This window comes from Panthera onca, chromosome X (genome assembly GCF_046562875.1).
Source record: "Panthera onca isolate mPanOnc1 chromosome X, mPanOnc1 haplotype 2, whole genome shotgun sequence".
Classification (NCBI taxonomy): Eukaryota; Metazoa; Chordata; class Mammalia; order Carnivora; family Felidae; genus Panthera; species Panthera onca.
In genome coordinates, this window is record NC_138357.1 from 52,161,274 (window position 1) to 52,188,260 (window position 26,987).

At 33.1% G+C, this 26,987-nt stretch overlaps 1 protein-coding gene across 1 annotated transcript in view; it reads right to left on the reverse strand.

Annotated features, from left to right (window-relative positions):
• DIAPH2 (diaphanous related formin 2) overlaps positions 1-26,987 on the reverse strand; it is a 1,007,297-nt gene that overhangs the window by 705,739 nt on the left and 274,571 nt on the right. The window contains exons 13-18 of the mRNA XM_081793317.1: positions 26,730-26,846; positions 24,466-24,584; positions 19,383-19,447; positions 14,918-15,022; positions 11,288-11,599; positions 9,567-9,681 (exon numbers count right to left, since the gene is read on the reverse strand). Coding sequence (XP_081649443.1) covers positions 9,567-9,681; positions 11,288-11,599; positions 14,918-15,022; positions 19,383-19,447; positions 24,466-24,584; positions 26,730-26,846 — 833 coding nt within the window. The remainder of the gene's footprint in view (positions 1-9,566; positions 9,682-11,287; positions 11,600-14,917; positions 15,023-19,382; positions 19,448-24,465; positions 24,585-26,729; positions 26,847-26,987) is intronic.

Sequence of the window (26,987 nt, forward strand, 5' to 3'; positions counted from 1 at the left end):
ACATAGAGATACTAAGGGATTACATGGATTCCTTAAGGTCAAACAACAAATCAGGAATTAGACATTTACTTATGTACACTGAAGTTCTATTTAAAGTGGACCAACCATAAATTATACAACTTTATTGTCTAAATAAACAATAGGCCACTAGTGAAAAAACCCTACCTTTCACATTTGAAAATTTTAACATCTGTAGAATTTACATACACAAATATATATTGGTATAGCTTTATATATTAATATATAGCAAAATTTATATATAAAATATAAACACATAAATGAAGTTAATAAATATATTTTATATAATTTTACATGTTTACATAATATATAAATCAAATTTATATATATAAGTATATAGCCATACACACACACACACACACATACACAGCTAAATACAGAGAATTACTAAATCATCACAACTAAACTGGGCAAATTAACAAACTACCAAAGCCAGACTGAATTATGTAGATATCTGGTATTTAATCAGTCATAAGATATACACACACACACACACACACACACACACAGACCAAATGAATTATTAAATATACACATTTCCTACTATGTGCAGACATTTGGATTTAGACCCATATTTTATTTGCCTTGGCATTATGAAACTGTAATTCGTTTGTGTGTTCAATGCACACTTACATTTGCCAGAAGCTGTAGTACATGCTGGGAAAAAACAGTAAATTAAATGGAAATACTTCTCTCTGCCTCCAAGAAGTTCAGTGTCTGATGAGGGACACAAGTGAGTAAGATTATAATATATTGTGAAGACTGCATTATGATGGAAGTGACATCTAAATAGACACCAAATGATGAACTGATGAAAGTGTGTTCAGAAAGAAGTTGCAAAGTCTTGTAACTGTCTCTGTTCCAGGAACAAAAGAGTTCAGTCTAAGGACAATTTAGGCAAGTAAATAAATTAGGCAGTTAAATACAGAGGCAAATGACCTTGAAACACATGAGGAAGAGTTTAGATGCCCCTTTGAAGACAATAATTTGTTGTTAGTTAGTGAAATATTCAAAGCATGGGAGTGCAATAATAATTTACACTTTAGAAAGACAATTCTGCCTCGGCTGTAGATAACTGATCACAAGGAAATAAGACTGAATGTAAAAACCAGTTAGAATTCTGTTGAAGTCATCAAGGAGAGAGATGTTATAGAAACTGTAATGGCTGGGAAATAAAATTGCATATATTCATGTGGTAGGCATCTTCTTAAATGTTTCCCAAATGCAACCTGCCCCCTGGTATTCATGCCCTCGAGTAATGATGAAATTAGGCTACAAAAGACTGAGTTCCTTTCTGTTTTCATTTGCTCTTCACTCCTTCCTGGTGTGTACGCTTTAATGAAGCAAACTGACTTTTATGAATAGCACTACTGAGAGGTCTCTGAGGCAAGGAACTGAGGGCAGCCTCTGGACGACAGCCAGCAAAGAAAAGTGGAGACCCTCAGTCCAGTAGCCCCAAAGAAAATGAATGCTTCCCAAAATCATATGGGTGAGCTTAAGAATGATTATTCCCCGTTCAAGCCTTTGTATTAGACCATAATCTGACATGATATGCTTCCTGGTGAGGGACCTTGAGGCAGAGGACCAAGCAGGACCTTGAGGCAGAAGACGAAGCTGAGCTCTGCCAAGATTCCTGAAACTGAGAAAATGTGTGTTCTTTCAAGCTGCTCAATCTTCAAGTAATTTGTTATGTAGCTATAGGTAACTAACATTATCCACAAAAATAAAATAAGAAGTTAAAGTTATTTTAACATGATAGTCATACACAAAAATGTGAACGTGTTTTCAAGTGCAATTGTCTTCCTAGAGTCATGTGTTAAAATGAAACTGATATGTTTACGCTATAATCTTGGATTTCTTGAGTCATCTTCCATACAGTATCAGTATTTGGAAAGCACCTAATAACAAAATTTAGCTCACTTACTCAATCCTTTTGCAATATATACATGTATCAAATCATTAAAGTGTACACCCTAAATGTATACAATATTATGTCAATTATATCACAATAAAGCTGGAAAAAATAATTAAAAAAAAACAAAAGATGAAATTGATATAAATAATAATAATAATAATAATAATAATAATAATAACAAAAAGGAAAGTTTAAAACTAGGGAAAACTTAGTAACAACCATATATCACTGAATAACCTATTAAAAAGAAAGAATTAGGTGTGCCTGGGTGGCTCAGTCAGTTAAGCGTCCGACTTCAGCTCAGGGCATGATCTCAGTTCGAGCTCTGTGTCAGACTCTGTACTGACAGCTCAGAGCCTGGAGCCTGTTTTTGATTTTGTGTCTCCTTCTCTCTCTCTGTCCATTCCCTACTCACGCTCTCTCTCCCTCTCTCTCTCTCTCTCTCTCTCTCTAAAAAATAAGTAAACATTCAAAAAAATTTAAAGGAAAGAATTAAATTTACTCTCACTGACAAGGACTAACCGACTAAAGAGATTACTTATATATAATGCCTCAGAAAAGCTACCATATTTGAATTTCTCTAAAGTAAATATATTTCTTAAATCAGAGAAATCTTTTTCATACTTCTTATATCATGCAAGATATAGTCTGGAAATTCATTAAGTGCCATCAATATACAACTGGAATAAAACATACCCCTTTGCGGTTTTATATAGCTGTGTTAAAATTTTCCACTGGAATTTATTATAAATAATTTCCATTTGGCAAAATAAACCTTTTTTTTTTTTCAAAATAAAACAAATTTAGGGACGTCTGGGTGGCTCGGTCGGTTAAGCATCCGACTTCGGCTCAGGTCATGATCTCGCGGTCTGCGAGTTCGAGCCCCGCGTCGGGCTCTGTGCTGACAGCTCAGAGCCTGAAGCCTGTTTCAGATTCTGTGTCTCCCTCTCTCTCTCTGCCCCTCCCCTGTTCATGCTCTGTCTCTCTCGGTCACAAAAATAAATACACGTTAAAAAAAATTTAAAAAAAAAACAAATTTAGCTAGAACAATAATTGTAAATGTCAATGAGTATCTGTGTGAATTGTAAATGCTATCAACTTAATACCTGTTATTGTGCCTAATCAATACAATACTTATCTGCAAAAATTACTGAAATGGGGAGAGACAGTCTCACTAACTCATGGCTAAAAAGTGTCATATTAAAATAAGACAGTGTTTATAATGTTATGAAGTTAACCTCAAAGAAGCTCCATGAAAACCTGCTCTAATTACTTTATATATCCTATGTATATTAATATATCCTTACCAAATGCGTAATGACATGAAGACCACATTACTAAATTCATTATGAGAAGAGACAGCCTCAAGTCATACCAATGCTTTACAATTGATAGATTCTATACAGAAAATACCTTTAAAAATCTTAGAAAAAAATTATTCCCTTCCATGAGCATACAACTTTCTAACTTTGGTTTAAGTTCTAAAGAACTGACTTCAGTACCAGGATAATACGATTACACACTTCACAAGATAATACAATGTATGTGAAACTATAGCATTAAGAAAGGATCAGTAAACTATGCAACAACATGTACAAATAGCATAAAAGCCATTAAAAGCCATTGTTAGGACTCTTAAATGTAGAGAACTGATGGTTATCAGAGGGAAGGTGGTGGGGGAATGGTTGAAACAGGTGATGGGGATTAAGAGTGCATTCAGTAATGTATAGAAAACGTTGAACTACTATATGGTACATCGGAAACTAATATAACACTGTATGTTAACTATACTGGAATTAATTTTTTTTAAAAATAAAAAAAAAATCAAAGCCATGGTTACAACATAAGAAATTGATTAAGAATAAACCTGGTTCAAACTTCAGCTTTGACACTTACTAGCTATGTAAAAAAGACATATAATTAAATCCCCCATAGTCTCAGTTTCTCTACCTATAAAACAATAATAATAGTATCCAGGGTTGATGTGAGGATTAAATGAGATATGGATTTAAAATGCTTATGCAGTTGTTGGGACATAGTAAATGCTTAATAAGTGTGCTATTAGTATTATTAGTAGTGATGGTATTAGTGGTAGAAGTAGCACAATGACCACATCATCATCAATATAAAAAGATAAGCCATTTTGATGCCTACTCCTTTAGCAAGATGAAGACACATGGTCTCAGTTTCTCTCTACAGTTAGCAACGCTTATAATTAATGTCATGCATCTCTGGCTCACAAATTCCTCGTTTCCTCTTCTACATAACAGAGGTAATTTGTTTGATGCTGTAACATGCTAATCAGAAATTAATGTATGTATCATCATAAGTTAAATTATATACAGGTATATATGGTGTTTAGTTGGCTGCTTGAAAGAATTAAGCCTTCTTGGTTTGTTTCCATGTGTATTAAAGCTTGTACTACAGAGCATGCATATTGTGTCATTAAGATGACAGATTGTTTGTGAGGACACCAGGTCTCTCAGCACACTTTAGCACTATTTTATAGGGAGCGGGCACTCTGGGACTGACATCTCATTATTTTCAAGCCAGTTCCAAGAATTTCTATATTATAAAGACAGACATGAATTAGATTTTACCACTCTCATGTTTTTTTTTTCATTACTACACTAAATATAGAAGACTGTATTAAGCAACAAAACAAGGGTGGCTATATTCAAAAGGATCCAGCTGATTCAATGACTAAGAAACACAATTTAAAATATGATCCTAGAGGAAAAGTGCTTTTACATAAATACATCTTCAAATTCAGTTCCACCATAATTTTGAAGCTATGTCCAATATCTCAAAATGACATTTATATGCATTTGAAATAATTATAACACCTCAATTTTCTGTTATTACTAAAACTAAATTACACTACAGGAATATATTATTGAAGAAGCTAAATTTCATTAACCTTTTATGTTTATTTATTATATTTTCTCCAAGCAACATTAAAACCAAACAACTTCCACACAATCTTTATTCTTCCTGAAGCCTTTAGAGAACTTTAGAAATTCTAATTAGAATTAGCAGTTATAACCTACATTTCTTATTATTAAGTTTAGTTAATATTAACCATCATTACTTTAACTCTTATATAGTATCACTCTTAACTGTAATTACTATAGATTTTTAAGGAAAATGATACTATTTCTATAGCTTTGCTAGGTATGTGGTCCCAAATACCAGCAAACTGAATACTAAACTAGAACCCATATACAAATTCTAACAGTAACATATGTAATATATATTCAAAATTACTAACAGGGTCTTTTGCAGCTGCATCTAATACATACATATTTTTTTTCATTTAACCAGAGAGCATTTTGAGGTATTTTTTGTCATACACCATCATTAATGCTTATAAGAACCTACATATTATAATCATGGGAACACAGAATTTGGGAACTAGAAGACCTTAGAGATTAAGAGTAAGAATTCCTACTGATCAGGATATCATCATGTCTTGCCCAAACTACTGGTGGTTTATTCACAGTCAATGCTCTATCACATATTTGTGAATTCCCATCCTCTAGATGTCTGCCAAAGGTCTGCTCAATAGTCAATTATTAAATTATTGGGTACCTAAAGCTTAAAGAATAAAACCCCCTTTCCTCAGTATAAAGTTCCCTTTACCAGTTTCACCTTCAAGTCCCAACTCAAAAGGCTGTGCTTTCAACAGCTATACCTAACCCAATACACACCCCACCCTGTATGCACCTCACCCCACCTCCAAACTTTTCTAATAGTGTTCTCTGACTAGAATGTCTCCTTTCCTTCTTTCTCTTTTGAAATTCTACTTAAATATCAAGGTCCAGCTCAAATTATACCACATGTGGGATCTCCATTTGCCCTACTCAAAAGGAACTATATTTCCATCCTGGGCTCCTATTAAAAAAATATCTATGCTAACATGAAACACAACTTGACTAAATGTAGTGTACCTCTCTCTCTCTCTCCCTCACTAGATGGTAAGTTCCTTGGTGCAGAAAACAAGACCTTATTCATTTCTCTCTCTCCCACGGAATATAGTAACTTGCATATAGTCAGTACTCTACAAATAAAAATTAAATGAAATGAGACATCCATTCTCTCCTAAATTATAAATAATTTGGTTTATTAATAAAAAATTAAAAATTGTTTGTTTTCTCTATAACTCTAAGTAATTCAAATAGAAAATATAATTTGATGGTACTCCCACATATTATTTACACATTTAAATATTATAAGAATTAGAGGTATTGTTTTTAAGTATATTTATTTTATTTTGAGAGAGAAAGTGTGAGCAGGGGAGGGGTAAAGAGACAGGCAGAGAGGATCCCAAGCAGGTTCTGTGCTGTCAGCGCAGAGCCTGATGCTGACCTCAAACTCATAAACTGTGAGATTATGACCTGAGCTGAAATCGAGAGTCAGACACTCAACCGACTAAACCATCCAGGCACTCCAGGAATCAGAGACATTTAAAAATTTCTTTCTATTTAGCAGTCTGAAGCACTTGGAACTCCTAGGTTAAACATTTTCTTAACACAGACTAGTAATGCTTTCAATGTATTTAGGGAGAATGGAGACATGAGCTCTCCAAGATTTCCTTGCAACAGGAGAAAATTCTCAGAGGCTTTGGAACACCGGGTCTAAGAGCTTCGGAAATAAGTCTTAGAAACAATGAGTGTGTTTCTCCTTCCGGAATGCAGCTGAGTAGCAAACAAAAGCAAAATGGGAAAGAAAGTGGATCCCTGGAGCTAGGAGAGCCAGGGTAGTGTATTTGGAGTTCACTGGAGCCAGAACCTCCTGATTTCTTACTGATCCTGCCACCTGTTGGCCAAATTATGAATCAAGGCACTGCAAGTGACCAGGAATTTCAGCTGTTATAGTAAGATCAATCAATAGTTACTAAGTGTTATTAAAATAAATGGGAGTATTGTCTCATTAAATTTTATTTTGGCTACATTATTTATGTCTGGAATATGCTACTATGCTTAATTATTCCTCTAAATGTCCCTTCAGAAAATAAATCTTAGTAAAAGTAAGATTACTGAAAGGTGCCCCTGACCAGATTTATACTCAAATATTAAAACTTAGGAAAAGTAGAAATAGTAGTATCACACATAAAATTCAGAGAATGAGAGCTAAGAATAATGGGAATGTGGTGTTCTCATAATTGAGGAGATGAGAACTTTTATATAATTTTTATTAGGTTTTAGCAGCTGCAGTAAGAATTGCTTCTATTATAACTGATTGGCTCTACAATCAGTAGACCTGCTCAGAAGACCAGGAAATTCTCTTACTGAATTAACACCTGTATTAAGTATCAACAACTAAAGGAAAACACACATACACAGACAGCATCATGTTAAATGAAAGGGAAAGGGAATTAATATTTGTTAAGTGCCTACTATACTAAGTACTGTGCTGGGTGCTTTAAATATATAACCTTACTTAATTCTCACAACACTACTAGATAAACATTAGTCTACTCATTTTATGGATGAGAAAATTCAGTCTCAGAGGTTACAAGTATTATAGCTGGAATACAAATACTTGTGACTCCATCTCTGGCCTTTTCCACTATACCATACTACCTTTAGAAACTCTCTAATGGATTTTACACTTACCTCTATCTCTCAAATGTCATTTTCTTCATTTGTAAAATAGAGTCTGGGCTTAGTCACTTCTAAGGCCCAGAATAACTCTACAATTTCATGACACCTTTGATTCTTCTGGGACTCAATACAAATAGATCAATAAGTAAAAAAGCAACTATTCAATATAAAATAAGCAAAGAACTAGAGGGAGAAGTTCACAGAAAAGTAAATTAAAAGTGTCTTCAAATGGAAGAAAAGCTTCTCAACTTCACTCTGAATTTGAGAAGTCAAAATGATAACATGGATGATTTACCTCTGAGATGGACAAAGGTTGCAGGGAAATAGATACTTATATTTTAGGTGCCACTATAGACATGAACTCTTTGGAATGCAATTTGGTAATATGTATCAAAATTATAAAAGTACACAGCATTTCATCCAGGGATTTCACTTCTAGAATTTGTCCTACAGATAGACTTACGTGCACAAAGTTACATACAGATTACACGTTCATCACAACATTGCTTGCAATAGCAGAAGAGACCAGAACTAATCTAAATATCCATTATTTAGACTGGTTAAATAAATTAGGATAAGTCCATACCACAGAATTCTATCCAGTATGAAAAAGTAACACAGTAGACAAACATAAGCTACTATGGAATAACATCCAAGTATGTAAAGTAAAAACAGCAAGAAACCAAAAACAAAAATGACAAATACACAAATGCTTCTAGAAGCACAGACTATTTCTAGAAGGAATGTGAGAAATTAGTAACATTTTTACATTGTTTTTCTCTGGGGAAAAAGCTGTAAATCTGGGATAAAGGGATAAGTTTATCATGCATCTTTTTTTTTTTTTTTTTTTTTTTTTTACTATATGACTACTTTGATATAAGCATTTTACCTTTTTAACTTACAAAAACATTTATAGTAAATAATAGCTCTGGAGTCACTGAAAAACCCTTTAAATGTGAAGGTTACTGTAGCAAATAAGGAAAAGAAGTAATTCCAGGAATTTTTTAAAATGTCAGATTTCTTCTAATTACCTCTGATGTGTGTGTGTGTGTGTGTGTGTGTGTGTGTGTGTGTGCGTGTGTGAACTTCAATCTACATGCAACAACAAATACAGCAAAAGCACCTCCAGTGTGCAAGATATAGAAGGGCTGAAAAGGAATAATTTTCACCTCTCTCTTTCTCTGTCGCTTTCTCTCTCTTAATCTTCCAAAATTCCCATTATAGGAAATGATGTGACAAATCATACAAGTGAATGGTAAGGCTGCCAACTCCAAGTGCATGGGCATATGGAATGTATCAATTTCTTGTTTTGAATACTCATCCAAACTGAAAAAATCCTAACTTTACCTGAACTATCAATTTTGCAATAATTAGTAAACTAATAGTTAAAATACCAATGATTATGAGATTGAGAAGTTATCTATATAGTAACAAAATTATGTGTGAAACTCACAAGAGGATAAAGATCTAATAATAAACAAAGCACTCCATTATCAAATCAGTAAAATATACTCAGTAGGTACCAGATTTTGATGTTATTGCAGAAAATACACTTGTAGGAAAAAACTATAAAACTTCCTAAGAAAACAAATTGATAAGTAATACAAGTGTAAAAGGAAAGACCATTTATGCACTATGGCACCAATCTTATACCAATTTCATGAAAACTTCTGTGCCATTAGCATTCTGTTACATTATTTTCTCTTACATGGTGAATTGACAACTTTATCTCCTCTGCTTCTCAGTAGAAACGATTGTATTCTAATAGAGGGATATAACTTACATATTAAACAATAAAAATAAACCAATATTTTCAGATGGATAACAACATTTATGCAAATTAAGTTTAAAAGGAAAAGCAGCTATTCTTCTTTAGTTACTTGGTAAAATCTACTTAATAAGTTAATCTATTTATGTTTGTCCAGTGTGGAAAAATTATACATGTATACATTACTAGAAATTTTTTGCAAAGCACTGAATTCAATATATCAGAATAAGAAATTTGTATTTTAAAAAATAAAATGTACCTTTTATCTGGGTAGCAAAGTTCAGTGCCAGTTTTGCAAAGAGATCTGGATTTTCAAACTTGTCCTCCTTAACTTTTAACCAGAAACAGTTCTCAGATAATTCTTTGGGCTCAATCTGAAACAAAAATAACAAAGATAAGTTTCTAAATTATTACTTCATTTTTAATTTTTCAAAGAATTCAATTTCACCAAGGTTCCTTTATTCATCTATCTACTGAATCAATTTTAGGATCCACTAAAATAACACTTTTTAAGTAAATATTCATTGGGGAAGTCACAGAATTCTATTGGTGTACCGAAAAATACACAATAGCAATAAGGCATATAGCAAATTACATTTAAAAAAATCTTCTACTGGAAAGCACCTTAAAAATAATTTAGTAAATCCCTACCCTAACTCACATACATTTTGTTCTGCTCTTGGATTTTTAAAAATGAGGAAACTAAAATTCAGAAAAGTGAAAAAATTCTCCATGTTTACTGGCCAGGATGAAGGTAACAATTATAATAGATGACATCCTCCATACCTTCTATAATGTGTCAGGTACTGTTTTAAGTGAATTGCATATATTACCTAATCTAATTCTTGCAATAATCCTTTGAAGCAGGACCTATTATTATCTCTATGTTAAAGATGAGTAAACTGAGCCTCAGAAAGTTTAAGTGGCTGCCCAAACTAGTAGATGGCCAAGATGGGAATTAAACCCAGGCAGTGTTGTTCCAGAGAATTTTGCTCTTAACCAGTGAACTGCAATTCAAAATTAGGACTGTACTTGTTCCAGTACAGCATGATGCTCTTTGATATGTAAGTACCATTACACTGCATGCTCAAATGCTAAGTGAACATATCACTTCATTTACACACAGAGATAACTGGGCCAACAGCATCTGGATGCTATAGTTTGGTGGATTGTACCTAACAAAAAAATAACTATATTCCAAAAACATGTGTACCTCATTTACTCTTATGAGAAAGTAAAAGTATATTCTTAACCTAAAAAAAAAGTGGTTTAAGCATGATTCTGGTCAAACCAATTACTAGGTAGATAATGTCAGATTTCTCTCTAAGGATGTTCTTGGATAACTCATTTCCCCAAATGGTGGTCTGACTAATTGTATTTTCATTAGAAGATTAGTTCCTAGTAAACAGGGACAGTGTCAATCTTGATAATAAGCCTTTAAAAAGACATATTCTTATAATAATAAAGTAACATAACATTCAAAAGACAAAAAGAACTTTCATATATTATATCAAAAAATAGTTACATCACTAATGAATACTGTCACCTATTCCATACTAGCTTAATATTTAAAACTAAAAAAAAAACCTTTCTCTAAGAACTAAAATAACTAAGATAAAAGGGTTCAATAATAATGGAGATTATATTTGAGAATGCTATAGTACTTAAAGTTAACAACAGTATTAAGAATCGAAATTACATTTCATTTAGTGATAGATTTCATATATTCTTCTCTAGCACCATTTTCACTTTGGTTTTCCTTTTGCCTTCTACATAAATTTCAAATTATCTGTGGAATTTCCAATTCTCTAGGTACTAAACTGAAGGATACACATAAGATGGTGAACTCACAAAAGGAAAGCAAGTCAGTAGTAATGTTCTCAAGCATTATACAATTCTCATAGGCAGCAATACTTATTCACATATTAATAATCAACTATGAATGGACAAAGTCAAAAACTACTCCAGTTGTAGCATTACCTTTGACCAGTTGATTCTCTTCATGGGTACCTCAGGTTTATATATTTTTTTCTGCTTCATCCCATAAGGCAGATCCAGTGGTGCTCCTGGAGGAGGAGGAATTCCTGGGGGAAATGGTGGAACAGGTCCCCCAAACAAAGGTGGTGGTGGTGGTGGTGGTATACCAGTCATTCCAGGTAAAGGAGGTGGAGGAGGAGGGAGAGCTCCTCCAGGCAGAGGTGGTGCTGGTGGAGGTGGTGGTGGTGGGGATAACCCACCACCTGGCCCTGGAGGAGGGCCTGGAATTCCTGATGAACCTGAGAGTCCATGTCCCTGAAATATATATAATACAATGTTTAAATGCTTACAGTAAAATATAACAACAAAGAAAACTTATCCGTACACATTGTTGGTTTAAAATTATATAAACTTTAATTTAGTAATATCTAAGGGATTAATGGTGACTGAAAAAGACTCCCATAGATTTTTGGTAAGTATTATAAATTCTGGACAATGACTACTTCTGCTAATGTACTATAAAAGTTGGCTTCCTTAAAGATTTTGTGAAGCACTCCTCCAAAAAACTGAAAATTATCTTTCATTATAAATATATGCAAAGAAGTACTGTAAATGTCTTGAGCCTATGAGACTAGTTGGTTTGAATATGGATAATTAATTCAATCATAGATTGGATTCCCTTGGAGCCAATTAGCTTTACACAGAGTCTGTCTCATAGTACCAGTAACTTAGCAGTCTTCTAATGCCACTAATTAATACTAACATCCATTTGCATGGTAATATATGTTTATCAATTTTTTTATATCTATTATTTCTCTTCATTGTTATTATAAGCTTGTAATGTAAGTAGGGCATTTTTATCTCTACTTTATCTCACTGCTTATAGATAAGAAAACTGTAACTACAAAAAGGTTAAATGATTAACCAAAGGTCACAGAGTCTGAAATGTGGTTAAGATTTGACTCTGGTTCTTCCTATACTCAATGTGGTCCTCTTTCCACTACAGCAAACTACCTCCTCATAAATGGGAGTCATTTGCCATGAAAGGAATTAATTCATACAGATTGAATTATGAGGAGAATATAACTTACTTCTACCACCAGAAAGTAATTGAAACTCATTCTCTAATGATAATGGATAAAAGATGAAGAATATCTCATTCCAAACTGTCTACTTTTTAAATTACCTGTACCTGTTTCTTTAAGCCATCACTGGTCACAAAGGTTCACTTCCAAAATAAATTAATATAAAAGTGAAGGTGTTTATTATAAACATTCTCAAGAAAATCCTACCAATGAACAGACATATTTGGATTCAAGATATGACATCAGGTTAACTTAATGAAAAATTTAACATTAATAAAATTGCTTGGCATAGTGTTATTTTTATTTGGGGAGAAAGTCTTCTTTCTTATCTTTATTAATACGAATTTCCAAGTTGGACTACTTAATTGTACTAACTAAACTTAGAAATGCCTTTACAAAATAGATAAATCGAAGCATATTTTTGGAGCAATCAATTTAAAGGACTGACTTATTTATAAGAATATTAAAAATTTATCATGGAAATGTTTCTCATAATATTTAATATGCATTGTCCAAATATTTTATTCATATATATGATGTTTATGTGTGTACAATACACATACAAACAATTAAAGTGTTTGTACACTTAACAAATGACAATCTTCCTCTGGAAATTAGTAAGAATTGAGATAGTATTAAAATATGCAAAATTATTTTCACTTTACTTTTAATGCAGCAAAATTTTAGAAAGTCTGATTTTTATAGTCTTGATTGAGATCAGAGAAATTATGGAGAAAGTAAAAATATTTTTTCTGAAAATTTTAGGAAATTAGTAATTTACTCTAAATTTTATATATAAATGGATTTATTGAATACTTTGAAAGGTAAAATTGTCCATCCATTTTTTTATTAAAAGAGCATAATTATGTTTAACATCAAATTTTGTCTCTATAGATCATATCTAAGATAAGAAACTTGTGCAAACATAAAAATGCTATCACTTTTAACACAGGATTTTATTCAAGTTAAATGCATGCTTTACAAATTTAATAAAGTATCTCAAATAAATGCCACCAGCCTTTAAAAATCAAATCATATCAGCCTTTCTCCTCCCTCCCATGAACAATTAGGAATGGAACAATTAAATTAGGCTACAATAGAGCATTGAGAATTGAATATAGCCAATGAATAATTTAGTATTTGGCACAATTTTGAGTACACTATAAAGAACTATGTGACTCTGCACTTTTAGAGATCAGTTAATTTAATAATAAATAAGCAAATACTAAATAGTAAGGCCCTGTGCTAGGGTGACATTGGGCAATGTCACCATCTGGGAGGGAAAAAAAAAAGAAACTGAGTTCTCAGAGATGTGAAAAGGGTAGTAAGATGACACAAGAAAAGAGAAAGATTGAATGAAAGAAAATTATAAAATAGCTAAGTGAAACAGACTTATTTTCACCAGAGTTCCTTGGTGACTTTTGAAGTCATTTCTTAGTAGACTGATGGATACATATCTAGTCAAACAACAAGTATCTACTGAGCATCCACTATGTTAAGAGGTGTTAAAAAGAAAACCACCGGCCCCAAATGGCATCAGTTAGGCTGAGTCACCAAACTGGAGCTTAATACATAATCTAACTGCAGTTTCAACATCTCCAAGAAATATAGTCTTAAAAGGTAAGTAAGGAATTTTTCCATCAGCAGCCAAAGAGTCTGCCACCTAAATCCTCTCCATCCCCTAAATGAAGAAGAGGTAATCTGCATAACACTTCTTGCTTTTTCCCCTAAGGGAAAGTGTCAAGGCCTAGAATAATCCTTTCCTTTCCATAAAAACTTTATTGTCCCACCCTCTTTCCATAAAAACCTTTCATTTTCTACAACTCCTTGGAGTTTCCCTCTGCTTACTAAATGGAATGCTGCCAAATTCACAAATTGTTTAATAAAGCCAATTAGACCTTCAAAATTTACATAGTTTAATTTTATTTTTTAAGAAGGTAATCTTCAATTTCTTTCTCAAACATCGTTTTCATTAATTGGATTTACAGACTAAAGTATATAGTAAAGACAAAAAAGGAAATGCATACATAGGAAAATGACATTTTTCTCACCAACATTATTAATTTCCATTTCTTAATATGCATTTAAAACATAAAAACTATTGAGAGTTCTTAAAATACTAAAAATAAATAAAAAGTACTGAGAGGACTTAATCAGTTCTATAGTTTAGACACCATAATTAAGATTTTGAGTGTATATGGGTGCTTTTCATCATAGGGGATATAGGTAGAAATGTAAATTTCCTATGTTTTGAAATTATGCATCCAATTTTTCAAATCATGAAAATTTTGTCTCCAAAACAGTCTTGCTTATGTAATATATTCCATTAAAAATATTCAGGGAAGCTTAAGCAACCAGTGTCTCATTTTTATCCAAACAGTAAAATGATTTATTTTCCAGGAAAATCAAACCTGTAGTTATTTCAACTAAAATGAGAAACTGCCAAAAAGTCTGTTTGTGGTCACATTTTTCCTTCCATCTAACAAGATAATTTTCTACCATTGAACTCATTATGACATGAAATAAAGTCTATATCTTGTTTCATTACCTGGGTTCGAAGTTGCTGGATTTCTGTTTCAAGCTCTTTAATTTTTTCTTCTCTTTTTTGAAGTTCAGCTTGAGCTTCCTGTCGAGCTGTGAATTCTTCATCAAACTGCAATGATCACCACCATAAATGTACAATTAATAACATAGTTTTGAAGAAGTTTTAAACAATGTTATGTATTAAATAAGTGGAATGTGTTTTGCTTCATTGAACTCCCAATTTCTTCAGAAAATCAAAGCTCTAGATTATTTTCATGACAATTAAGCACACCCCTGTGGGGATGGAGTATTGCTTATGGTATTAGTGAAAAAGAAATGTGGCCCGAAAACCAAGGTAAACAAACCTACTTTCACTTCCAAAAAAAAAAAAAATAATAATACAAAACAAAATTTTAAAAGGGTGGACTGAGATCTCTCTCTTCACATATAATGAACATTTATATTGTTTTTTTTATTGAAAATTAGGTTTTAGAATTAATAATTTCCTTTAATGTTTCATCCCATACCTTTAAGTTCATTGAACTGGAAAATGAAATCTAAAAAATTAGCCATCAAGCAGTTCAACTCCTTAACTGTATTTAATCTTGAAAAGAGATTGTACTTTTAGAATGCTCAAATGATTGTACATTAATACAAATGAGAATATTCCTATTACAATCTTAATTGTCTAGCATCCAAAAAATGGTGTTCCACAAAATGTGAGAGAAAAATGGCATTCTCCTTAGGATGGTTAACCAAAACATTTGCATAAAATGTTGTAAGAGAGAAAGTGAAAGGTTAAATTACGGTGTGCTGTGTGGAGGAGTTAAAATGGAGGAATAGTACCAGGACCCTATGCTTGCCTCATCTCTCAAAACATTTAGATAAACATTAAATCATTCTGAACACCCATGAAATCAATCTGAGGACTGAAAGACCAAACTGCACAACTAAAGGAAGACATAAGCCAAATAGTGGAAGGTAGTAGGTGTGGAGATCTGATCTGGGGGCAAAAATAATTGTGGGTACTGCAGTGGGGAGGGAGCCCTGATCACAGAGGGAGTGGGGGGAGAGAGAGAGGGAAGGGAAGGGAAGGGAAGGGAAGGGAAGGGAAGGGAAGGGAAGGGAAGGGAAGGGAAGGAAAGGAAAGGGAAGGGAAGGGAAGGGAAGGGAAGGGGGAATTTTCTTACTCTATTGGTGGGAATGTAAATTGGTATAGCTACTCTGGAAAAAGTATGGAGGTTCCTTCAAAATTTAAAAATGGAACAACCCTATGACCTAGCAATTGCACTACAAGGTATTTACCCAAAGGATACAAAAATACTCATTCAAATGGGCACATGCACCCCAATGTTAATAGCAGTTTTAGCAACTATAGCTGAATTATGGAAAGAGCCCAAGTGTCCTTTGACTAATGAATAGACAAAGAAGATGTGGTATATATGTAAATTTGGGTATGTATACATAGATGTGGTATGTGTGTATATATATGGGCACACACACACACACACACACACACACACACACACACACAATGGAATATTACTTAGCCATAAAAAATAATGAAATCTTGCCATTTGCAATGACCTGTTTGGAGCTAGAGTGTATTATGCTAAGCCAAAAAAGTCAGAGAAAGACAAATACCATATGATTTACCCATATGTGGAATTTAAGAAACAAAAGATGAACACAGGGGAAATTAAAAAAGAGAGAAGGAGGCAAACCTTAAGAGAGACCCTTAACCATACAGAACAAACTGAGGGTTGTTGGAGGGGAGGTGGGCAGGGCAATGGGCTAAATAAGTGATGGGTATTAAGGAGGGTAGTTGTGATGAGGACTGAGTGTTATATGGAAGTAATGAATCACTAAATTCTACTCCTGAAACTAATATTACAATACATGTTAACTAATTAGAAGTTAAATAGGAAGTTGAAACATATATACATACATGCATAATTATAGTGTGCTAAGCAGGAGAGACCATCTAAATGATGAATATCCATTTACTACATTTAGCCCAGCCCTTACCTCAGTCAGGGCTCCAAGCAGAACCAAACAAGCCTGTATACATAAATACTGCTATGTCCATCTATAAAACATTTGCCCTTTATTATCAGCGTCACTTTAAATCACTTTAGAAGTCTATACTTTATTACAATTATACTATTTCTGTTCCTAAAATTGATATATCTTACTGTCTGGAATTGTCTTTAGAGTTTGTGGAACAATAAAAATTATATTCACTGTTAATAAATATTCACCTTCATAGATTTGACCTTTGGAAATTAAAGAATGTCAAACAGATCCAAGTCTGAAGAAAGAGTGTGTAAACAAATTGGATAACAATAGTGTTTGGGTCAAACATGAAACACTAGTTCTTTTATTCATTACTACTCGAGTTTCTGGAAAATGTTCCATAGAGGTTAGTCCAAATTTTTCTAATATTTAAAAATTTCAAACTCACCCCTGATCCTTCACAGTCAGTAAATGACCATGTTTCCTACTTCACTGAAAAGATGGAGGTTTTTCAACTTCACTACCATTCATGTTAAGATTTATCTCATTCTGGGGTACCTGGGTTGCTCAGTTGATTGCACATCTAACTTCAGCTCAAGTCATAATCTTGTGGTTGGTGGGTTCAAGTCCCATATTGGGCTCACTGCTGTCAGAGTGGAGCCTGCTTTGGATCCTCTGCCCCCTTCTCTCTGCCCATACCCTACTCACTCTCTCTCTCAAAAATAAATAAACATTTGTTTAAAAAATTATCTCATTCTATACTTCCACCCACTCTCCCAAAGTTAGCTTCATCTGTGTGTGTTTTTTAAGCATGATGCAAACTATACCATTTTCCTTTATAAATGGTTTGTTAGTACATTTGAAAAGAGACACACAATGCTTATAATTTAAAGTGATCCTAATCTGTAAACCCATAGAATTGGAATCACAGAAACCTGAGATATGCAAGTTGGAAGACTTCTTACATGGCCACGAATCTTATCCTCTTCTATTAATGATGAAGGAATTAAGTTCCAAAGAGAGTAAGTAGCTTACTTAAAGTCATAGCTAATTAGTGGAAAAGCTAAGATCAGATCTTACAACTATTTCTTCTCATTCTACACCCCCGCTTTTTTTTTTTTTTTTTTTTTTTAGTACTTTATACAGCCTCTTAAAATCACCCGGAATAAGAAAAGGCATGCAAGATAACCACTGGAAGACCATACATGTTTTCATTCTAAATGATGGTGATGAGAATAAAGCACTAAACACTGAAACATCTTTTTTTATTATTTCAGGACTCCATTTCCCTTTATATATGCTTACAGAAAATTTTACCAGATAGATCATCATAATTTTCTAGTCTTGTGGCATCTAATCAAAGTGCCAGCAAAAAATTAAGAAGATTCTAAGATTTTCAGAGAGAATTTTAAATGTGCTACTTAAAACAAGAACATTACAAATATAAATGTCTATTAAAAATTGTTCATTTTCTTCCACCAATGAATTGACAGCTTTGCACAAACATTTTATGCCCAAACTCTGAAAATCCATTCCAGTAACTGAAAGAGCGAAGACATTTCTTCAGATTCCCTGAAGTAACTTCAGTAATATTCTATAATTTCTAGAGTGATAGCAAAAGTGATTATCTAATCTCCAAGGTAAGTCATAACTTTGAAGAGACAGCAATATGTAAGCACTTTATCTTGCTGTCAGAAGGCTGAAAACTAGAGAGTTTAGACCTAGGTTTCAGTCCTTCCCCCTGACACCAACAGGAGAGAAATACTATACTAACGCTTCTTAGGGTCTAGAACAACAACAACAAAAAAAAAATGCAACTTTTGGTAGAAACTAGTAAAACTGTAGTCATGCTTTCATGAAACAAGGAAAAGACAATCTGAAATCTAAATAAAATTAATATAGTCATAAAACTTATATTTACATAATTCATTAACGTACAAAGAAAGGAGCCATCAAATTCCACCAACCCTATATGAAGTAACAGAATCATTTAAAACTGGTAATTATAAAACTCCAAGAGGACCAGTCAAAGCATAGAGACAGAGAGAGAAAAAACCCTGTGTAACTCTGTTGCTATTTAATAGCACTGTCATTAAAGATCATAACGGATTGGACTAGCTAAACAATTCACAGTTCTCCAAGGGAGCTACCTATCATAAAGGAGAATTGCAAGAAAGCAATGTGGGCAATGCATTTTGGTTGACTGCTTCAAACTATATCCTTCCAATAAACTAATTTTGTTTCATTTATCAGTCTGGTAGAATACACCTAGTGTTTTTCTTCCATAATGAATTAAAGGTGATGAGGAGGCAGCAGTAACAGCCTTATCTTATCAGGAATGAAACCGATATTTTATGGTTATGTTTTAACCAAAAATATGCAGTACTACATAATGGAAAAAACATTTTTAAGTCTTCACATAAATAAATATAAAATATTTACTATGAATAAATTGTTAACAATTATGGCTTTACCTTCTTTGAAAATTCTGCTGCTTTCTGTTCACTTTCTTCAACTTTTGCCTTGTTCACACAAGAATCTATTATTAAGATTGACAAAAAATTATTAGAAATTATTGCATCAGATCTCTAGGTAAAAGATGGATACCAGCCTATAATTCTACCATGTAGACAATCATTTTTTATATCAATTGCTATTGAAGGTAAATTGACCTACATTACACATAAAATATAAGCTACCACATTTCTTTGCATACTAACTGAATTCAATAATATTGATGAATCGCAATGCCAAGCATCCAATAATGTATTTGACAAAATCATCATCATTTTAGAGATATTCAATTATTTCCCAACTTTTACAATAATATAATTCTTTACTTTTTTTGCAGTTTACTATGGGTGGAGAGAAGACAAAGAATCTATTTTTAAAACTATTCGGGGCACCTGGGTGGCTCAGTTGGTTAAGCATCTGACTTTGGCCCAGCTCATGATCCTGGGCTTCGTGGGTTCAAGCCCCATGTCGGTCTCTGTGCTGACACCTTGAAACCTGGAGTCTGCTTCAGATTCTGTGTCTCACTCTCTTTCTGCCCCTCCCCTGCTTGTACTCTGTCTCTATCTATCCCCAAAATAAATAAACATTTAAAAAAATTAAGACTATTAAGACTCTGGGGCGCCTGGGTGGCTCAGTCCCTTAAGTGTCCAACTTTGTCTCAGGTCATGATGTCAGCTGTGCTGACAGCTCAGAGCCTGGAGCCTGCTTCAGATTCTATGTCCCCCTCCCTCTCTGCCCCTCCACTGCTCACACTCGCTCTCTCTCTCAAAAATAAATAAAAATATTTTAAAAATTAATTTAAAAAGACTATTAAGACTCAAAATTGCCTTTATATATTTTTATCTTTTAATGTTTATTTACTTTGAGAGAAAGTATGGGAGGGGCAGAGAGAGAGGGAAAGAAAGAATGCCAAGCAGATTCTGAACTGGAAGTGCAGAACTTGACACGGGGCTCAAACTCATGACACTGTGAGATCATGACCTGAGCCGAGATGAAGAGTTGGACATTTAACTTATTGAGCCACCCAGGTGCCCCTCAAAAGGTCCTTTAAAGTAAGTCTAGAAGGGAGGACACTATAGCACTCATTAATTCAGGTTTTCTACAGAAAGATTTCACTTAACTGACTTCTGATCTGCAGCAAAATGCATTATGTAAATAAGGAAACAAACATTAAATTCCTCAGATCTAATCAAATATTCCAGAATATAAATAACTGAAGAACATCTTTTTGGAAATATTCTCATCATTACATATATAAGTGTATTCTGTATCTTGCCATTCCACACCTATTTACCTAAAAGAAATGAAAACATGTCTATTCCCATATATATATATATATGTATATATGTGTATATATGTATATATATATGTATATATATATATACGTATATATATATATATGTATATATATGTACATATATATATATGTATATATATATATGTATATATATGTATATATATAAATGTTCATAGAAGTTTTACTTATACTAGCTAACCCAAATGTCCATCAATAATTAAATGTATACACAAATTGCAGTATATCCATATACTGGGATATTAGTTGTAAAAAGGAATGAAAAATCGATACATGCAATATAACAACATGAATGAATCTCAAAATAATTATGCTACATGAAAGAAGCCAGACAAAAAGACAGTACATGCGATATGTTTCTAGTTACATAAAATTAAAAAAAAAAAACCTATAGTAAGAAAAAAACATATTAGTTATTCTCTCAGGACGGGGAGAGGTAGGGAGGCATGGGAAGGAGAGATAACAGAGAACATAGAAACGGAGATGTTTATTATCTTGATTGTGATGATGGTTTTAAGTATACAAATATCAAAATTTATCAAATTATGTACTTAATAATAGATAGCTTTTCACATGTCAAGTACACCTCAATAAAGTTTTTTTTTTTTTAAAGAACTGCGTATAAAGAACTAAGTTGGAAATTGGTAAATGATCAGAAAAAGAGGGGGTTGATCTGTGCTGTGCTTTCACTGGTTGGTAATGATCTTGATTTAAATTTCAATTGGAAGACATTAAGAGTTCTGGGCAAGAATTTGATTGAATTTGTGAAAAATACTAGACTTACAGAATTGTGAAAGGACTCTATATTCCAAGTCCAGGTGACGTTAAAATAGAGATCCAAAAATTTCCTAGAAGTTCTTGAAGCACCTGCTAATTTTTACATTTATGCACGTGTATGTGTATGTAGTGGTGGTGGTTCTAATGAAAGTTCCAAAGTATTCATCAGAAAAAGTCCTCTAACTGTAAAATATTAAGAACCATGCAGATATTTGACTTATCTGAATTTACAGTGGATAAAACTGAAGCCTAGAAAAGTTAAATGATTTGTTCACAATCAGAGGGATGACACGTGGATGAGGTGATAATGGATTTCTGAAGTTCTATCCTCTTTCGCTTGCTGCCTTTACCTCCCCCATCCCAATGCTAACAGTACACAACTGTAAGTACCTGGCACACAGTACACAAAAAAACAAATGTGTATTGAACACTGAAAGACTTAGCCAAAATCAACAATACAGTATGTGTGCCAAGCATGGTCCATAATAGATTATAAGGAAATACAAATATTTGGAAATATTCCCTTATAACTCTCTCAACAAAATATGAAAGAAACTACTGAGTTTATCAAGCTCATTATCAAATATGCAGTGAGGCCAGCATTCACATTAATTCTCAGGGAAGGTAAATTGGTGCCCACTTTCTCTAAAGCATATGGCCTTTCAAAGTTCATACCCTCAATTACAGGAATCAATTGTAAGGAAATGACAAGAAAAAGGCAAAATTTATACAAAGAATGTGCATAGCAGATTAATTTATTAATATGAAAACCTGAAAACAATCTAGAGGTACAGTAAGAAAGGATTGGTCAAGATGATCATGATACTCCATAAGATTGAATATTATACATATATTCAAAGTAAGATTTTGAAGGTTAACATGGAAAAATTCTCATAATGCTCCATGAAAAATCAGCAGATAGATAGATAGATTAAAAAAAACAGATATAGGGGCGCCTGGGTGGCTCAGTCAGTTAAGCGGCTGACTTTGGCTCAGGTCATGATCTCGCGGTCCGTGAGTTCGAGCCCCGCATCGGGCTCTGTGCTGACAGCTCAGAGCCTAGAGCCTGTTTCAGATTCTGTGTCTCCCTCTCTCTGACCCTCCCCTGTTCATGCTCTGTCTCTCCCTGTCTCAAAAATAAATAAAATGTTAAAAAAAAAGAGATATAAGAAAATGTACTTAGCTGAAAAGTGAGTAATGGTGATGGAATGTACTGAGCTGAAAAGTGAGATCAGTGGTTCATTCTATCACTTACATAAACCTCTAGATTGCCTAGAATAAATGAGCACTGGTTTTAAAATCAGAAAATAAGGGGCACCTGGCTGGCTAACTCAGGAAAGCATGTGACTCTTAATTTCGGGGTTCTAAGTTCAAGCCCCACAGCAGGTGTAGAAATTACTTTAAAAAAATCTTTAGGGATGCCTGGGTGTTTCAGTCTGTTAAGCATCCAACTCTTGATTTCAGCTCAGGTCATGATCCTTTGGTTGTGGGATCAAGCCCTGCATTGGGCTCTATGCTGGCATTGCAAAGCCTGCTTGGTATTCTCTCTCCCTCTCTCTCTGACCCTCCCCTGCCTGCTTGCACACTCTCTCTCAAAATAAATAAATTTATGCTAAGTGAAATAATTCAGGCAGGGAAAAACAGATATCATGATTTCATTCATATGTGGAATTTGAGAAACTTAACAGATGAACATAAGAGAAGGGAAGGAAAAATAAGCTAAAAACAGAAAAGGAGGCAAACCATAAGATATACTTAAATACACAGAACAAACTGAGGGTTGATGGGGAGATTGGAGGGTGGAGGGGTGGTTAAATGGGTGATGTGCATTAAGAAGGGCACTTTTCAGAATGAGTACTGGGTGTCATATGCAAGGGATGAATCACTGGGTTCTACTCCTGAAGCCAAGACTACACTGTATGTTAACTAACTTGAGAAAAAAAAAAGAATCAGTATTACTAAAAGCATCACATAGAAGATACTTAATAAGTTTTAAAAAGTAAATAAATGAATGATTAAATACATAAAAAACAAAAATTAAAATTAAATGAAACAAAAGCTTTAAAAATTAAAAAATAAAATTACCCATCTAAAAACAATAAAATAAAATCAGAAAATGCATAATAATTAATAATAAAAAATTCATCTTTGAATATTACTATGAGTCTGCCTTGTGCTGTGGAGTGAAGAATTATAATTGGCATTCCACAGCTGTTGTTTTCTTCCTTTAAAGACAAGACAAATGAGTTCATGTTTTCTTGAAACTTAGCCAATAGTGATTTTGATTAGGTACAAAAACTGTTTAACTATGAGGTCATATAATGTAGCATATTTCACAAGAGATTTCACATCATCCTTCAGAGATTGTTTCAGAAAATACAGCTAACTAGTAGTCTAGGATGATATAAGTTCATTCCCTTAGCAATCCAATTACATGAGCATGATCACCTCAAATTCTTTTCTAGCTTTAAGGTCTATGAAAATAAAAATTGATATACTTTGATTGAATTAAAAGGTCTTGAGTTATTGAAGTCAGTATTTCTTTTCTCAAACTTGAACACTAATAACATAGCTATATTACTAATTAGACCCTATAATTGCACATGTGATTTCTATAACACCACTGATAAACCAACATAATCAAAGGTCTTCAGAGTCGTATTTCTAAAAGCAAAACATTCATCTATAATAATATAATGTTTTTTTTGGGGGGGGGGCACTGACTTTAAACTGAATTCAAGAGCATTAAAACTTATCAAATAGGTTAATATTTTCAATCACACAGGCAGAACCCTCATGATCATCATAATTAACAGTTATAGTGATTGGGTACTCACAGACACAATGACTTACCAGATATTAATGAGGAACTTCAGTGAGAGCACTACCTTCAAAAACTATTATACAGAAGATAGTAAAACACAGAGGACACTGAAGATAATATTACATACCTATCAGATGTGTGAAATCAATGTCTAATCTTTGCCTATACTTGAAATCTGGGTCCATACCACTGCAGTGCAGCACTATCTGTGAAACACACTCCTCAATTATCTTGTAATACTGTGGCCTGAAAAAGAAAGCATTCTTGAATATCTTTTCTACCTATACAAGTCAATTTTCTTAAGAAGTGGTTCAGCATGATAAAAGAATGAGGTATTTTTCTAGCACTGCTAGAAGAAATCATTCTAGACATTACACCCTCTTTGGAGAAATATGCTTAACAATGGTCTGGACATTATGGTAAAAAACCCATCATGATGTAATCAACTGTGAACACGAGTGACTTAATACTTTAGTTTGTAAGGATTCATGCTTGTCATGCTTATCAACCTTATCTACTTACTTAAGTAATTGTTCCTAAAGTTAATGAAAACAAATGACCTGTTAGTCCTACATCCATGGATACAGAAATGGTTCCAGGCCTCCACAAGTTCTCAATTTCAATAAGGGATGAGTGTCTTGGCATTGACAAGGTACTGAATTTATCACAGCACTTTTACTCAAGATTAGCTATAACAGCTTACAAAACTGGACTGAGCCACAATATTCAAAAGATCTATTTGTGTACATTTTTAAAAGATCCATTTTATAGAAGCATAAACACTTAATACGCATGGCCATAGTCTGAATTTGTTCAAAGTGTCAAAGATTTTTAAACATATCCTAATTCTGTGATCTATCAAGGTAATTCTGGTCTTAAAAATGACTACTTGCATACTTCAAAAAATTTTAAAGGCACTTTTTACGTTAAAATTTAAGGAAAATTTAGTATTTATCAGTGGGTAATAAATTCAACAGAGAAACATCAGAAAGAAATACTATCATAGACAAATTATGGTATAAACATCCCTAAGATTAGTATGTTGATAACTAGCCAAGCCACTAAAAGTTTTCAAATGAAGCCAAACAGAGTCTAATTGCTCTTATATTTTTTTGTCATGTGGCTGGTCTCAAGACTCAGAATAAATAGTAATATATATTACACATCTGAGACTTTTTTAAAGTCATCATCAGTTTTAGGATAAATAATATTAGATTATAATCAGTCTAGTCAATGACTCTGGGTAAACAAGGAAAACACAACTGCTCTCTTTGAGGCCATGTTAATTATCTCTAAGTATAATAAAAGTGCTTGTCACATTTCTACCTCACATCGATGTTCTCAGGATGAAAACGATGTCATATTAGAGTAACTTCTAATATATATTCAAAATTACTGGGAAATAGATCATCTCAAAGAAATTATTTCCCCAAGTAACTGTATACCCATAGGCACAGTACCCTTTGAATTGCCACAACTTATTTTAGGCAACAACAATCATTTTAATTATCATCTTTTCTGCTTTAAGAAAACGGATATAATTCAATATTTTAACCATTTTTTCTATGTCTCTGTACCATCTTGATACCCATCAGTAACTGTACTAGTCTGAACTATAATAGTTCTCCATGTGACTTTAGAACTGTCATCTTTGTTGCAACTATGCCTGAATGCATGGTAGCTTGCCTTTACCCTTTAATCAAGCAAATTTTGAGAAATCAGAGAACCTAGGTTGCCAGAATTTCATGCATATTAGAGTATGAAGAACAACTAAGGGTGTCTTGAATAGTTATATATAAGATCATGACCATCAGCTTATGGATAATTTCAGTCTCTCAGAAACCTTTCTCTTTCTGGTTTTCAGATATATTTGCACTTACTAGACTCTACAGCTTCTAACTTTATTATTATCATAATCATTTATTTTGAAGAATTATAGTAATGGATATAAAGCTGAAATACCAGTATTATTTTCTTAGATAAGATCACATCTATTATTAAATAAATATTAGAAAGGAGAAACAACAGAAAAACCTTACTTATTAAAATGTACCAGAACTTAAAAGTTCTACCATAGACACCTCAGTGCTTACTCTGAGCTACCATTATCTAGCAAAGAAAATTCATCACAAGGTCAGTAAAATCTGTTGGTTTCTTTCTACTAAATGTCCTGTTGCTGGGGTATGCAGTTTTATAAATAGATCCTTCTGGCCCAATTAAAAATAAATTAACGCCTTTTAAAAAATGTTACTCAAAGTCACCAAACTCTTATACACTATTTATGTATGTATATATGCCTCTACTACCTAGGATGCACTACATTATCAGTTTCCCTTAACTTAATCAAATTCAAATCATACAAATACTAGTACTCTCAGAACTTCCTCTTACCTGATATAATAATCATTTCTGATGAGCAAAAAATGTTGTAGAATGGATAATAAGTAATTTTCAGCAGCAGTATCCTTCAACATGTTATACAGAAGATGATATACTTCATTCATATCAGTGGAATATAAGTAAAGGAAAAACATTAAAGCTCTTGATGAAAGTTTCACTCATAACAAAAGCAATTTCATTTTTTTTAAATATTGATTCACCATTTTATTTCCATTACTGTTTCTAAACCTTCAACTGCATGATCCAGTA